Below are 15,746 nucleotides of genomic sequence, written 5' to 3' on the forward strand. Positions count from 1 at the left end.
GAGCTCCTGTAACGTACATTGTCATGACATTGCATGTAATCTTTCGCACTATCAAGGGCCATCCATGGTCCAAACACACAAGGCCACCACACTGAGAGCAAAGGATGAAGCATTCATCAATAATATAAAAGTAATTAGCATTTCATGAAAGGAACCTTTGGAGGAGCTCAACCACACATCTTTTTTTTATGTATGTGTTCTTGATTTCATCCAGTCCAGACTCATCAAATGAGAAGATTGAAAAATTAGGGGGAAAGAACACGAGCCAAGCATAAAACCAACAAGGCCTCAATCCAGAAACTAAAATACCCATTGAAGTTCTAAAATTTGGCAGTTACCAACCTTAGTCACAATTTCTTAATCCCAAGTCTGACAAAAGATGGTCATGCCAGAAAATCTTAGAGATGGCATAATCAGACCTTCTTTAAGAAGAGACAAATACAATTTCTGTATCTTAAACAACAGGAATTCTGCAGATACTGGAAATTCAAGCAACACACATCAAAGTTGCTGGTGAACGCAGCAGGCCAAGCAGCATCTATAGGAAGAGGTACAGTCGACGTTTCAGGCCGAGACCCTTCATCAGGACTAACTGAAGGAAAAGTTAGTAAGAGATTTGAAAGTGGGAGAGGGAGGTGGAGATCCAAAATGATAGGAGAAGACAGGAGGGAGAGGGATGGAGCCAAGAGCTGGACAAGTGATAGGCAAAGGGGATATGAGAGGATCATGGGACAGGAGGCCCAGGGAGAAAGACAACGGGGGGGGGGGGAACCCAGAGGATGGGCAAGGGGTAGAGTCAGGGACAGAGGGAGAAAAAGGAGAGTGAGAGACAGAATGTGTGTATAAAAATAAGTAACAGATGGGGTACGAGGGGGAGGTGGGGCATTAGCGGAAGTTAGAGAAGTGGATGTTCATGCCATCAGGTTGGAGGCTACCCAGACGGAATATAAGGTGTTGTTCCTCCAACCTGAGTGTGGCTTCATCTTTACAGTAGAGGAGGCCGTGGATAGACATGTCAGAATGGGAATGCGATGTGGAATTAAAATGTGTGGCCACTGGGAGATCCTGCTTTCTCTGGCGGACAGAGCGTAGGTGTTCACCAAAGCGGTCTCCCAGTCTGCGTCGGGTCTCGCCAATATATAGAAGGCCACATCAGGAGCACCAGACGCAGTATATCACCCGAGACGACTCACAGGTGAAGTGTCGCCTCACCTGGAAGGACTGTCTGGGGGCCCTGAATGGTGGTAAGGGGGGAAGTGTAAGGGCATGTATAGCACTTGTTTCGCTTACAAGGGTAAGAAGCCGAAACCTCTTCTGGTGATGCCTACACCGAAGAAGTTTAAATCCTCTCTTCGATGGGAGTTCAGTGAAACCATCTCTCACTGCTCCCCATCTGTAATTTCTTTGGCTCTTCAACTTTTTGACCACATTTTGACTCAGGCTCACTATCACAGCCATATATCCTTTCTTGGAACATGCCTCTGTCACCAACTTACTCCAGTTGGCTTTAGGATTCGTTTCCGAGCCCCTCAATTTTGATCTTCTGAGGATCCCAGGTACTCACATTTTATTGACTCTGCCTCTCGTCGCTTCTCCCATCAAGCTCTGAAGGCGACCCTCTGTGCCATGAGGAGGTATTTGGTGTCCCTATCCCAGACCCTCCACACCTTCGGGACACTTTCTTCGCCGTCTGTAATGGTCCTATCCGTTATTTCATCCTTCGTCGGATCCATGCCTGCAATCGCCATTTTTTTGACTTTGTCATGTTAGGCAAAGATCGCAAGATCCTACATCTGCGGATCCCAGAGCCTGCCGGCCCTGAAGCTAGCAGGCATGAACTTCAGTTTGCCTCTGCCATTGATCTCACCGGCTCCAATACCTCAGGGCATATTCAAAACCCAAACTCCAACAACGACCATGGACACCTTCAAAGCGATTGTGCAACCACCAACTGCGACTCCAGCCTTGAACTCCAGGCTGGGTCTTTATGTGCTGCTGTTGTGACTCCTGTCTCCCCTTCCCCCACCAATACTCTGCAATCCCTTCTCCCTCAGATCCCATCGTCAGCTCCTGGGTACTCAGAGGCTCCATCTTCCTCTCACCCCAACCCTCCCCTCTCCACTGACACCCCCAGCCTCCCCTTCCCCCCTCTGATCCCAGCTCTCATCCATGCATGGTCTTTACCATCCCCTCCGACCTTCAACTGTCGGAGGCAGAACGCTCTGTACTCAGTAAGGTCCTCACCTTTGTCCCCCTTCGCCCACACCTCAGCGAGTTCCGTGTTCACCATGATGCGGAACTCTTCTTCCGCCGTCTCCGTCTCCGAGCCTACTTCTTCAGCAAGGACTCTTCCACCCCCACCGATGACCCCTTCTCCCATCTTCAACCCTCCTCTTCTTCATGGACACCTCGCTCTGGTCTTTTGCCTGCTCTGGATCTCTTTATTGCTAACTGCCGACGGGACATCAACCATCTCGACTTCACTGCATCTTGTTCCCATTCCAACCTCACTCCTTCCGAATGCTCTGCTCTCCACTCCCTCAGCACTAATGCTAACCTTACTATTAAACCCGCCGATAACGGTGGTGCTGTTGTAGTCTGGCGTACTGACCTCTACCTTGCTGAGGCTCGGCGACAAGTAGCGGATACCTCTTCTTATTTACCCCTCAATCGTGACCCCACTAAGGAGCACCAGGCCATTGTCTCCCACACCATCACCGACTTTATCCGCTCAGGGGATCACCCATCCACTGCTACCAACCTTATAGTTCCCACACCTCGCATTTCCCGTTTCTACCTCCTACCCAAGATCCACAAACCTGCCTGTCCTGGCAGACCTATTGTCTCAGCTTGCTCCTGCCCCACCGAACTCGTTTCTGCATACCTCGACACGGTTTTATCCCCCCTTGTTCAATTCCTTCCTACCTATGTTCGTGACACTTCTCACGCTCTTAAACTTTTCGATGATTTTAAGTTCCCTGGCCCCTACCGCTTTATTTTCACCATGGATGTCCAGTCCCTATATATTTCCATCCCCCATCCGGACGGTCTCAAAGCTCTCCGCTTCTTTTTGGATTCCAAACCTAATCAGTTCCCCTCTACCACCACTCTGCTCCGTCTAGCGGAATTAGTCCTTACTCTTAATAATTTCTCCTTTGGCTCCTCCCACTTCCTCCAAACTAAAGGTGTGGCTATGGGCACCTGTATGGGTCCTAGCTGTGCCTGCCTTTTTGTTGGCTTTGTGGAACAATCTATGTTCCATACCTATTCTGGTATCTGTCCCCCATTTTTCCTTCGCTACATCGACGATTGCATTGGCGCTGCTTCCTGCACGCATGCTGAGTTTGTTGACTTCATTAACTTTGCCTCCAACTTTCACCCTGCCCTCAAGTTTACCTGGTCCATTTCCGACACCTCCCTCCCCTTTCTAGATCTTTCTGTCTCTATCTCTGGAGACAGCTTATCCACTGATGTCTACTATAAGCCTACTGACTCTCACAGCTATCTGGACTATTCCTCTTCTCACCCTGTCTCTTGCAAAAATGCCATACCCTTCTCGCAATTCCTCCATCTCCGCTGCATCTGCTCTCAGGATGAGGCTTTTCATTCCAGGATGAGGGAGGTGTCCTTTTTTAAAGAAAGGGGCTTCCCTTCCTCCACCATCAACTCTGCTCTCAAATGCATCTCCCCCATTTCATGCACATCTGCTCTCACTCCATCCTCCCGCCACTCCACTAGGAATAGGGTTCCCCTTGTCCTCACCTACCACCCCACCAGCCTCCGGGTCCAACATATTATTCTCCGTAACTTGCACCACCTCCAACAGGATTCCACCACTAAGCACATCTTTCCCTCCCCCCGCCCCCCGCTTTCCGCAGGGATCGCTCCCTTCGCGACTCCCTTGTCCATTCGTCCCCCCATCCCTCCCCACTGATCTCCCTCCTGGCACTTATCCGTGTAAGCAGAACAAGTGCTACACATGCCCTTACACTTCCTCCCTTACCACCATTCAGGGCCCCAGACAGTCCTTCCAGGTGAGGCAACACTTCATCAGTGAGTCGGCTGGGGTGATATACTGCATCCGGTGCTCCCGATGTGGCCTTTTATATATTGGCGAGACCCGACGCAGACTGGGAGACAGCTTTGCTGGACACCTATGTTCTGTCCGCCAGAGAAAGCAGGATCTCCCAGTGGCCACACATTTTAATTCCACATCGCATTCCCATTCTGACATGTCTATCCACGGCCTCCTCTACTGTAAAGATGAAACCACACTCAGGTTGGAGGAACAACACCTTATATTCCGTCTGGGTAGCCTCCAACCTGATGGCATGAACATTGACTTCTCTAACTTCCGCTAATGCCCCACCTCCCCCTCGTACCCCATCCGTTATTTATTTTTATACACACATTCTGTCTCTCACTCTCCTTTTTCTCCCTCTGTCCCTCTGACTATACCCCTTGCCCATCCTCTGGGTCCCCTGCTCCCCCCTTGTCTTTCTCCCTGGGCCTCCTGTCCCATGATCTTATCATACACCCTTTGCCAATCACCTGTCCAGCTCTTGGCTCCATCCCTCCCCCTCCTGTCTTCTCCTATCATTTTGGATCTCCCCCTCCCCCTCCCACTTTCAAATCTCTTACTAACTTTTCCTTCAGTTAGTCCTGACGAAGGTTCTCGGCCTGAAACGTCAACTGTACCTCTTCCTAGAGATGCTGCCTGGCCTGCCTGCGTTCACCAGCAACTTTGATGTGTGTTGCTGTATCTTAGATGTGCTTCCTGTTTTTCGCCACAGGGATAGCCATTGTCTGGTTACACATTAACTGCCTCCTCCCAGTGACCTGAAGAGTTGCTCTGAAATGCACAGTGCATGTTCCAAAGACAATGCAGGCAGCAACATCAGCCATTATTCATAGTCTCTTTTTAAGCTTACAAGAGTGCAGTTGGGCACTTTGGTCAGTAGGCCAAAGGGCCTGTTTCCGTGCTGTATAACATTGTGAATTAGTGAAGAGACTTGCCTCTCAAACACAGCTAGTTTCCTCTGTTCCAACATCAAAGTCAATCTGACCTGAGTCATCAAGCTGCAGTATGCAGACAGTATTTGCTTGCTTACACATTTGGAGACAACATGAAGTCTTTGGACTTCAGTTTGGATTGGCTCATCCTTTCAAGCTTCATTTATTGCAAGGTCTGCAGATATTAAACTTGCTTTATCAGCTACTACTCGATCCATGGACTGTAGTATCTTGGAAGTAATTAGCAGTTTAAATATGCCATTTTATTGAATGGTTTAATTATGCAGTTTGTACTTGGATATAAAGCACAAAACTATATGTTCTTCCATTTCAATTACAATTTATACTCCATGTTAATCAAAGTTTTATATAAATCATTGCAGAAAATGGGCCGTTGTGAATGTTTTACAAATGTATTTGGTTATACTGACAGTTCCTGGTGGATAATTTCCTGACTACAACAAACTATAATTATGCATGTGATAGAGTGCTAACGTAGTTATTCTTTGCTCACTTACAGGAATGGGTGACAGCCACTGATATCAAAGTGACCTTGAATAGGTTGAACACCTTTGGGGATGAGGTTTTTAATGACCCGAAGGTTCTGAAGTCCTACTATTATGCTATTTCAGACTTTGCAGTTGGCGGAAGGTACTTTTGTTTTCCCATTACTTCTGACAATTTTTTTTTTAAAAGTGCAGGTGAGGTCTTTCGTTAAGTAAGTGCATGAAAAGAGTAGAAATATAATGCCAGAATTCTGCATGCTGTAAAAGAGTTGGCATTAGATTTCTATTCTTTTCATGCACTTTCTTAACAAAAGAGTTCACCAGCAGGCATTTTATATGTTTTTAAGATTTTGAAATACTTAGTTGTGTGTGTTAATTTTGGAAATTCAGTGAAGTTTTTCTTAAAAAGCAGGATTATATCACAAATTCAAGAATACATAAATGACAGTCTAATCTCATTAGTTGGAAACCCTTTGGGGACAGCAATCTAGAGCAAAATAAAATGATGGAAGGAACTATATGAATACGGGGGCTATGCTACATAGCTGTTTGCACAGCGCCACAACAGCTTGGGGCATCGGAGTTCAGAGTTCAATTCCAGCGTCCTCTGTAAGAAACTTTGTATGTTCTTCCCAAGTCCAGGTGTGTTGCTGGGCAGCGTGGCTAGAAGATCCTATTCCACACCATATCTCTAAATAAAGTTCCCAGGATAAGGCTTTCCTTTCCAGAACATCAAACATGTCCTCCTCCTTCAAAGAACGGGGTTTCCCTTCCTCCATCTTTGATGCTGCCCTCACCCTCATCTTTCCATGAATAGCAAGAAATGAATCTCAAGGTGATATATGGTAACATATGTACTTTGATAACAAGTTTGCTTGAGCCATATCATGCTTTCTATCAAAGCATACTATTAAGCTATTACTTTTGCTGTAATATGCACTTGTTTTTATTTGCATTGGCTGCGAGCATTGTTTGGCACAGCAAAGTTCCAGCATTCATTCATTGTACCATTGACATGCAGTGGTTGCTGTGTGTACTATATACAAACTGCACAGCAGTTAATGAAGCAGACTGCTTCAGCAGCACTTTACAGATCTGTGATGGAAGAGAGTGTGCACATGGGAATAACATTCCAATTAAACTTTAAGTTGCGTAATTGTGACTTGGAAATGTACTGTCAATAAGTCTAAAACCTGGATTTCTCTATCCAAAACGTTTTAGGAATGCTTTTAGTTTACCACGGCTCCATTGAGAAATGAAAATAAATGCTGTCATTGCAAACAACAGCATTGGGAAAAGATAATGAATTATTAAAAAGTAAAATTGTAATACAGACGACTCTCCCACCCCCAATGTGACCATTTGGTTATGAAAGAATTTGCAAATCACTTTTCAAATATTTCAGCTAGGGAATAAAATTCATTTTCATGGAATTTATGGGGTAGTAGATAGGCTAAATGCACAATGTGGAGTCTGACATTGCACGCTGCCATCCAAGGTGCTTGAAACATAAAACTTCAGAACTGTTCATTACTAAGTCGAAGAATTACTGTAGAAAGGCGATGGAAAGCTGCTTCCATGTCTTGTTGGCTTAAGATATTTTTTAACTTTATTCTAATGGTAGAGAAAAATTAAATTTGAATCCTTATTTAGACTATTATTAATATATTTTGTGATTGCTACATTTGCAAGTTTGATAAAATAAAATGCAATCAAATCAAAGGTGGTGACACCTGAACTTTTTTCATACATTCAAAGTTCAAAGTAAACTTATCACACAACATATATATTACCATATACAACCTTGAGATATATTTTCTTGTGGTTCTTTTCTTTCTTGGTTTAGTGACCACCTGCAGAAGAATAATTTCAGAGTTATATACGTTGATAATAAGGGAACCTTTGAATCTGCATTTAGGAGGGAGATTGAAAATCTGGTTGTGTGGTGCCATAACAACAACCTCTTACACAATGTCAGCAAAACCAAGGAGCTGATGATTAAGTTCAGGCGCAGGAAACTGAATGTCCATGAACCAGTCCTCATTGGGGGATCAGAGGTGGAGAGGGTCCGCAACTTTAAATTCCTCGGTGTTATCATTTCAGAGGATCTATCCTGGGCCCAGCACATAAGTGCACAAGAAAAGCATGGCAGCATTTCTGTTTCCTTAGAAGTTTGTGAAGATTTGGCATGACATCTAAAACTTTGACAATCTTCTATAGTGGTGTGATCTAGAGTATATTGACTGGCTGTATCACTGTCTAGTATGGTGACACCAATGTCCTTGAAAGGAAAATCCTACTAAAATTTGTGGGTATGAACCAGTCCATCACGGATAAAGCCCTCCCCACCATTGAGCAGTCTACAAGGAGCATTGTCACAGGAAAGCATCAGGGGCCCCCGCCAACCAAGTCATGCTCTCTTCACACAATTTCACGCCTCATCGCTCAGCTGTTCCAACAACCTATGGACTCATTTGCTCAGACCCGTCATCTTAAGTTCTTGATATTTATTGCTTATTTGTTTATTATCATTTCTTTCTTTTTGTATTTGCACCGTTTGTTGTCTTTTGCACACTGGTTGAATACCCAAGTTGCTGCGGTTTTTCATTAATTCTTATTATTGTATTATGAATTTATCGAATATGCCTGCAAGAAAATGGATTTCAAGGTTGTATATGGTGACATATATGTACTTGGATAATAAATTTTCTTTGAACTTTAAAAATATGAAAAACATAAAAATAGAGATATCAACATTCTCTATACTGAGAATATTGAATGTTACTAAACCTAAAATTATTGGGTGAACTCGCATAAATGTTGTGGGCATTGGGACTAACTATTCACTCTTCACCACAGATTTACAAAAATTCACACAAAATGACATGGTGGCCTTTACACTAAATAGGAGTCTAAAAGATATTTGTTCAATATTCTTTAAATGAGAGAAATTTTTTTCCCTGTCCACCTCCCCACATTCAATTCTCCCATTTTTATTTATTACCTTTCCTAATATAGTTAATCACCTAATATAAGCAGTTTATTTCCAAGTTAAGTATGTATAATTTTGTGGTGTGGATGAAGTGGAAGTATGTGGCCTCTTGACAGTAAAATTGCATTTATTTTGGCAGAAGTCAAAACATTACTTTGACACTGTTTTCCCACAATTTTTGTATTCAAGGGCAGAATATATGGAATAGATCTCCGAAACCTATCTGGCCACACAAGTCTGTGTTGCAAATTAATTTTTGGCACTTTAGAGAAGGCGTATGTGGAATGCTGAATAATTTGTCAGCCACTATAACATTTCTTGAAGCCAACATACAGGACTGATATTTTGAATAATAATTTAACAACTGCAATAAAAACTACTGTGCATTAAAGATACTGGCAGGAATAATACCATCAGTATCAAACCAATAATTATTTAAAGGTTCAAAGGTTAATTTCAAAGATTCAAATTGAAAACTCGTTCTTCAAAATTCTGGCCCAGAGCAGATCAATGGAATAGCAATTAATAAAATTACTGGTTTTAATTTATCTTCATTTTTTTTCTTATATTACTTTATTATCCCCTTGTGCCATAATCCCATATTCTTTATGCTCTAACCTTTTTTTTTGTTCTGTTCTCCCCTTCTCTCCTTTTCTGTATCATAGAACTTGTTTATCTTTAGCTTATTGTAGCTCTGAGTTCACTGATCAGGAATCAAAGCTGTTTCTCTCTATATAAATTCATAGCACTTACTGCACTACCTGTCTTTTTAATAAGGAGTTTACTAGTCAACTCAATATTTCAAGAACTTTCAGTTCTTTGGCCTAGATCGCCTTTTTCTAAACTATGGACATCTAGTCCCATAACACTTCCACCCCCCTTCAAGGAGGGCCTTTCTGTTTCTTTCTGCACAAGAGACCCAAGTAGTTGCCCTTCAGCACCACATCCTCCATCAGGTGGAGCTGGTTCTTGCCCTCAACAATTTCTCTTTTGGCTCCTTCCACTTTCACCAAGACAAAGACGTCGCCATGGTCACTTGCATGGGCCCTGGCTATGCCTGTTTTTTTGTTGGCTATGTGGAACAGTGCTGATTTTAAGCGTACGATGCTATATTAAGGATTGCATTGGTGCTGCTTCCTTTGCCCATGCTGAGCTCATCAATTTCATCAACTTCACCTCCAGTTTCCATCTTGCCCTCAAATTTACTTGGCCCATCTCTGACACTTCTCTTTCCCTTCTCAGTCTCTCTTCTCAGTCTCTCTGCCTCCATTTCTGGAGGCAGGCTATTCACTGACATCTTTAAAAACATGTCTTTCACAGCTAGCTTGGCTACACAACTTACTAACCCATCACTTGCAAAAATGCTACTCCCTTCTCTTAGTTGCTATGTCTCCGCTGCATTTGTCCTTGGAATGAGGCTTTCCATACTATAACATCTGAGATAAATGAATAAGATTTCCCTTCTATCTCCATCAATACTGCCCTCATCTACATCTCCATTTACCACACATCTGTCCTCACCCCATCGTCCCACCTTCATAACAGAGATAGGTTCCCCTTAACCTATCAGCCACAAGCCTTCATATCCAGTGCATTACTCTCCATAACATCCACCATCTCCAATGGGATCCTGACACTAAGCACAACCAATCCACCCTGCCCAGGTTTCTATAGGAATTGCTCTCTACCTGACTCCTTTGTCCACACGTCCCTCTATGCTGATCCCCCTCCTGGCACTTATCCTTGCGAGAGTGCCAGCTGCTAAAGCTGTCCCTACACACCATCATTTCAGGGCCCCAAACTATCCTTCCAGATGAGGCATCACTTCACCTATGGGTCTCGTCTATTGTATCCGGGTGCTCCCGATGTGGCCTCCCCTACATCATTGTGGCGACACAGATCAGAGGACTGATTTATCAAGCACCTTCACTCTGCCCACCACATTTCTCGTCACTACACTACAGAATGGCATTTAATGGAGAAAGACTGCAGAGGCACTTCACCAGGATGTTGCCTGGATTAGAGGACTGTAGTTATGGGGAGAGTTTGGATAGGCTGTGTTTATTTTCTGTGAAGCAAAGTAGTTTGAGGAAGCTTATAAGAGATGTTGGGTAGAAATTCAGGGGTACCAAGAACAAGGGCATAGATTTATGGTGAGAGGCAGTTTTAAAGGGAATTTGAGAGAAAAGTAAAGTTTTCTTTTTGTTACAGAGAGTGATTGTAATTTGGAACTTGCTGCCAGGGAAGATGATGGTATCAGACACAATTGCTACATTTAACAGCCATTTAGACAGGTATTTGAATTGGCGAGACATATAACAATATGAACCTAATGTGGGCAAATGGGACTAGTATAGTTTGGCGTGAATGTGTGGGCTGAACAGCCTGTTTGTATAGTGTACAACACTATAGCTCTGACTTTTTCTCAAATCTGCCTGGGACTTATCTGCATAATTTTCTCCAGCTCAATATTGTGCTAAATGTATGGCTCATTCTGGACTGTTGAGTACCACTAAATTGAAATGCTGTACCATTGACACCCATGTGTTTTGGTATCATACCATTATGGAAATACTTCCTCGCACCATGGTCCAAACTCTCCCTTTTTAAGATGCTCCTTAAAATCAAGTGTTGTTCATATTCACCAATGTCATCTTCTCTGACTTGGCGTAATTTTTTTTATTACTCTGCTGTAAAGCTTTGTAGAACTTCTTTTGTATTATGTGGTTGGCGAATGCTGTAGGTAGATACTATGTGATGCCATGTCGTTCAAGATGAAGTGTTTAATATTGTTGAATTGATGTTAGTTATCCCAGTAGAAGCTGTTCATTTAGTAGAATTCTTGAATTAATGTCTCTGTATCTGAATGCTTGAGGAGAATGGCCTTTACGGGGAGCTGTGAGGGATTCTAAAGGTGGTTAGCCAGTTTTTTTTTAATGTAAGATAATTTCAGTGATTTTTATATTCTGTTTTGTTTTCTCATCTTACAGGGAAGTGATACCGAGAGAATATTGTAAATGTCATTTTAGGGAAGCAGGGAATTAGGAACTTTGTCCCATGAATTGGAATTGCAATACGGGTCCACAATCCCTTATCTGAAATCCTTGGGGCCAGTTGCATTTCAGAATTCAGAATTTTTCAGATTTCAGACCCTCCCCCCCCCCCCACCGATACCAGAAAACACGTATGCTCAAGTTCCTTATTTAACCTGTCTCAGTGCAGTGGACTTTAGGACCCAGCGGCACCCCAAACCTACGCACATCCTCCCATATACTTTAAATCATCTCTAGATTACTTGTAATACCTAATGCAATGTAAATGCTATGTAAATAGTTGTTATACTGTATTGTTTAGGGAATAATGACAAGAAAAAATTTTATTTCCAGCAAAAGCATTCAATAAAACGTAAAAATATACAGCTTCAAACGAACTGAATCAAACACGTGGTAAATTACTTATTGGAATAAATGTAGAACGTCACTGTTACTATAAAACTTCAGTAATTTGTTTTTCTGTTTATTTAAATCATGTGCAGTGGTAGCTCCGACACTATTTTCTTCAGTAAGACGCTGCACAGACACACCACGATCAAGCTTCTGCAATAACTCCACTTTCTGTGTTATTGATAATGAAACAGATGCTTCCTTCTGTTTTTCTCATTGTTACCCATAGGGGTATCTGCAGCTCTTTTTGACATTTTCATATTGAAATTAAACACAAAGTCAACAGTGAACACAAAATATCAGCAAACAGCAAATGCATGTGTAACCAGTACGAGCGCTGAGCCACAACTGACTTCTGGCGGCCTCTGTTAGTGCTGCCACGTCACATCTGAGTGACATCAGCTGTTGGCAAAAAAAACTTCGGTTTTCGGAGCTTTTTGGATTTCAGAATTTCAGTTAAAGGAATGTGCACCTGTAATTACTTTAATGTCAATGTCTTTGATCATTTACATCTTACAAGAAAGGAGCTAATATCAAACATTCACTGTTAGCGATACCAAATGTCAAAAATGTCAAATAGTCTTGTATCAGTAACGTGAGAATTCAGTTCATTGACAAAGAGTTGTGGCGAGGAAGTAAGGATAAGATTAGTTCTAAAATTGGTCATTAGTTTAGAAATATGAAAGGTCATTCAACCTCTTCAGCTTTGCCATTGCCACTACATTCCAAAATCTGTGTAAACGATTTTATAAAACAGATGTGCCTTACTGCCCTGAAATTTATTGCATAAGTTTTAAGTTTCATATGACTATTAGGTCGTGGCGCCCTTTGAATGGCTATTGTTACCAGTTGGCAATTTCTCAACTGCGTGACTAGGATATCTTACTCAGACACAGAAGAGGTGAGGATACCCACTGGAGTGGCTTATGCCATCCCCATCTGATTAGTCTAGGTTTAAGAAACCCAATTTCAAATAATAGATAGAGACATAAAGGAAGCAGGTCCTTCATCCCGTCTGGTCCATGCTGGCCAAGGTGCCAAATTGGTCTTATTTGAAAGCATTTAGCCCATGATCTTTAAAGCCTTCCTTATCTGTGTATCTGTCCAAATATCTTTTCAAAGTTGATACTGTACCCGCTTCAACCACTTCCTCTGACAACTCTTTCCATCCACTTGCCACTCTCAATGTTTAAAAACAAAAATGATCCCTCAAGATCCTATTAAACCTATATTCTTTAGTTATTGATTTCCAATCCTGGGGAAAGAAAAAGATTGAGTGTGTCCCCCCCTCCATCTCTGCATGTTAATTATCTTATATACCTCTGCAAGATCTCAGAATTCTCAACATCTCCTTTGGCAACTGGATCCTTGACTTACTGCAGTCGGTAAGGCTAGGCAGCAATACTTCCGGCACAATTATGATCAACACTACAAGGCTGTATCCTCAGCTATGTTCCCTCTAGGCTGTGCGCGTACACACGTTTTTCAACCAGCGCACAAAAGAAATTAATGTGCGCACAAAAGGTTAGTTACCTAAAATAATGTAGTAATTAATAATTATACTTATTGAAAATAATCTTTTAGCTAAATGTTTCTGTTAACTAGTTAGTTGGTTTTTCAAATACCACAATGCACATCACTAATTTACGTGACCTCGCCTTTCCTGTTCCGGTTTGTACAGCTGCATCATAGCAGCAGCCATCTTTGGCGGACAGTGTTCATATCATAAAGTTTACAAAGATCTGTTTCAAATCCTGTAGATAGCTTACTCAGTTTTTATTGAAAACAATATTGATTCACTTTGTCGAATTCAAAAGAAGTGAAGGGCGTGAAGCGCAAAAGAACTACAAATTTGTTTAAAGTTGAATGGCTTAACAAAATAGTAGAAATTGCTATTGCGAGAGGTCATGAATGTTCAGCTATGAGAAATATTTATGTATGATTTGGAAACTGGAGTTATCTCTTTGTATTGTCGTGATGCGAAAGTTGCTGTAGAATTTGCTAGTGGAAAGAAGTGGGATGATATTTGGAAACTTGACTTTTTGAAGCATCATTTGGCAAGTAAATCGCATTTTGACGGTGTACAAAAGCTCAGGCAACAGAACCTGTCATTACCCGTTACAGGAGTGCTACGCATGTTACGGTTGAGTGCAGAAACAAGCTGAGAAACCGTTTAGGTGAATGTCATTTGGATATGTTAATAAGAATCAAATGCTATCAATTGGATGGAAGTTCTTTTAGTCTAGATAGAGTTTACAAAGAATGGGTAAATGCCAAAGACAGGAGAGAGAAAAAAATAAATGAGTGACTTAAATATGTATGTTATTTTGTTGTTATTCTGTGCAGTTTTATGTCAAATATTTTGTAAACCTACATAAACTGTGCCATGTGTGCATTCAGTGCACACACACTTCTGTCACAGGAAAAAAATTTGCACAACATAAGATTTTTCTGCACACTGACTACTAGAAATTAGAGGGAACATTGATCCTCAGCCCCCTACATTCATGACTGTGTGGCCAGATTTTTTCTTAACTCCATCTGCAAGTTTGTAGATAATACCACCATCATGGGCCATATCTCGAATAGCAATGAGTCAGAGTACAGGTCAGTGATAGAGAGCCTGGTGACATGGTGTCATTGACAACAACCTTTCTCTCAATTTGTCAGCAAAACAAGAGCTAGTCATTGAGCTTTTCATTGATCCCTTTCACCAATCAACGTCCCGGCTCTTTACTTCACTCCCTCCCCATTTCACTTATCACCTACCACCTTATAGTTTTTCCTCTCTTTTCCCCAGCTTCTTGCTCTGGTCTTCTCATCTGGCTTTCCAGTCCTGATAAAGGCTCTCGGCCCAAAACTTGGACTCTTTACTCTTTCCATAGATGCTGCCCGGTCTGCTGAGTTCCTCCAGCATTTTGTGGGTATTCGCTTCAAGTTACAATGAGTGAGCATTGCCTTTAGCCTGTCCTGGTACAATCATGCCAACTCCAGGATGAAGAAAGCTCACCAGTCCCTCTACTTCCTTAGGAAGCTAAATAACTATTTACTGATGCACAATAGATGATGTTCTGTTGGGTGGACAACCTACCAGGAAAACGTGCAGTGACGAGGGCTCTGGCACTGAGTCTAGCTCCGTGGCTCAAAAGGGAAGGGGTGGGGGGAAGAAGGGAGAATGGTGGTAATAGGGAATTCATTAGTTAGGAAGCAGCCAGATTCTGTGAGCATGAAAGAGACTCCAGGATGTTATGTTGCCTCCCTTGTACCACGGTCAAGGACTTCGTAGATTGGGTCCACATCAGAATGAATAGCGTTGGTGCCGAGACACAACCCTATATGACCCCATTTGAGACAGGGAAGGGTTCAGGTGTCTCACCATTGTCCTGAACTCTTGCCTGCATGCCATCATGGAATTGCACCATGATGATGAATTTCCTTGGGCGTCCATATTTCACCATGATCTTCACCAGATCCTCTCTACTAACAGTGTCAAAGGGCTTAGTCAGATCACTTAGCAAGAGAATAGTCAGTGTTCTGCTCCTGACATTTCTCTTGCAGCAGATACCATGTCTTTAGTCCCATGGTCTTTCTGGAATCCACACTGAGTAGCTAGTAGGAATCCTCAATCAAGTGCGATGTGAGAAGGTTGAGAAGAAGCCTGGCGAAGATCTTGCCTGTGATAGCCAGAAAGGATATTCCCCAATAATTGTAGCAGGACTGTTGATTGTCTTTCACTTATTCAGGTGGATGATGGATGGATCTGTAAATTCCGGTGAAATCGTCTCTTGCTGC

At 42.4% G+C, this 15,746-nt stretch overlaps 1 protein-coding gene across 1 annotated transcript in view; it reads left to right on the plus strand.

Annotated features, from left to right (window-relative positions):
* The window catches only part of lamc1 (laminin, gamma 1), a 273,781-nt gene that overhangs the window by 163,586 nt on the left and 94,449 nt on the right, over window positions 1-15,746 (plus strand). The window contains exon 3 of the mRNA XM_063064045.1: window positions 5,534-5,664. Within this exon, the coding sequence (XP_062920115.1) occupies window positions 5,534-5,664 (131 nt within the window). The remainder of the gene's footprint in view (window positions 1-5,533; window positions 5,665-15,746) is intronic.

The sequence above is a fragment of the Mobula hypostoma genome, chromosome 12, assembly GCF_963921235.1.
Source record: "Mobula hypostoma chromosome 12, sMobHyp1.1, whole genome shotgun sequence".
Classification (NCBI taxonomy): domain Eukaryota; kingdom Metazoa; phylum Chordata; class Chondrichthyes; order Myliobatiformes; family Myliobatidae; genus Mobula; species Mobula hypostoma.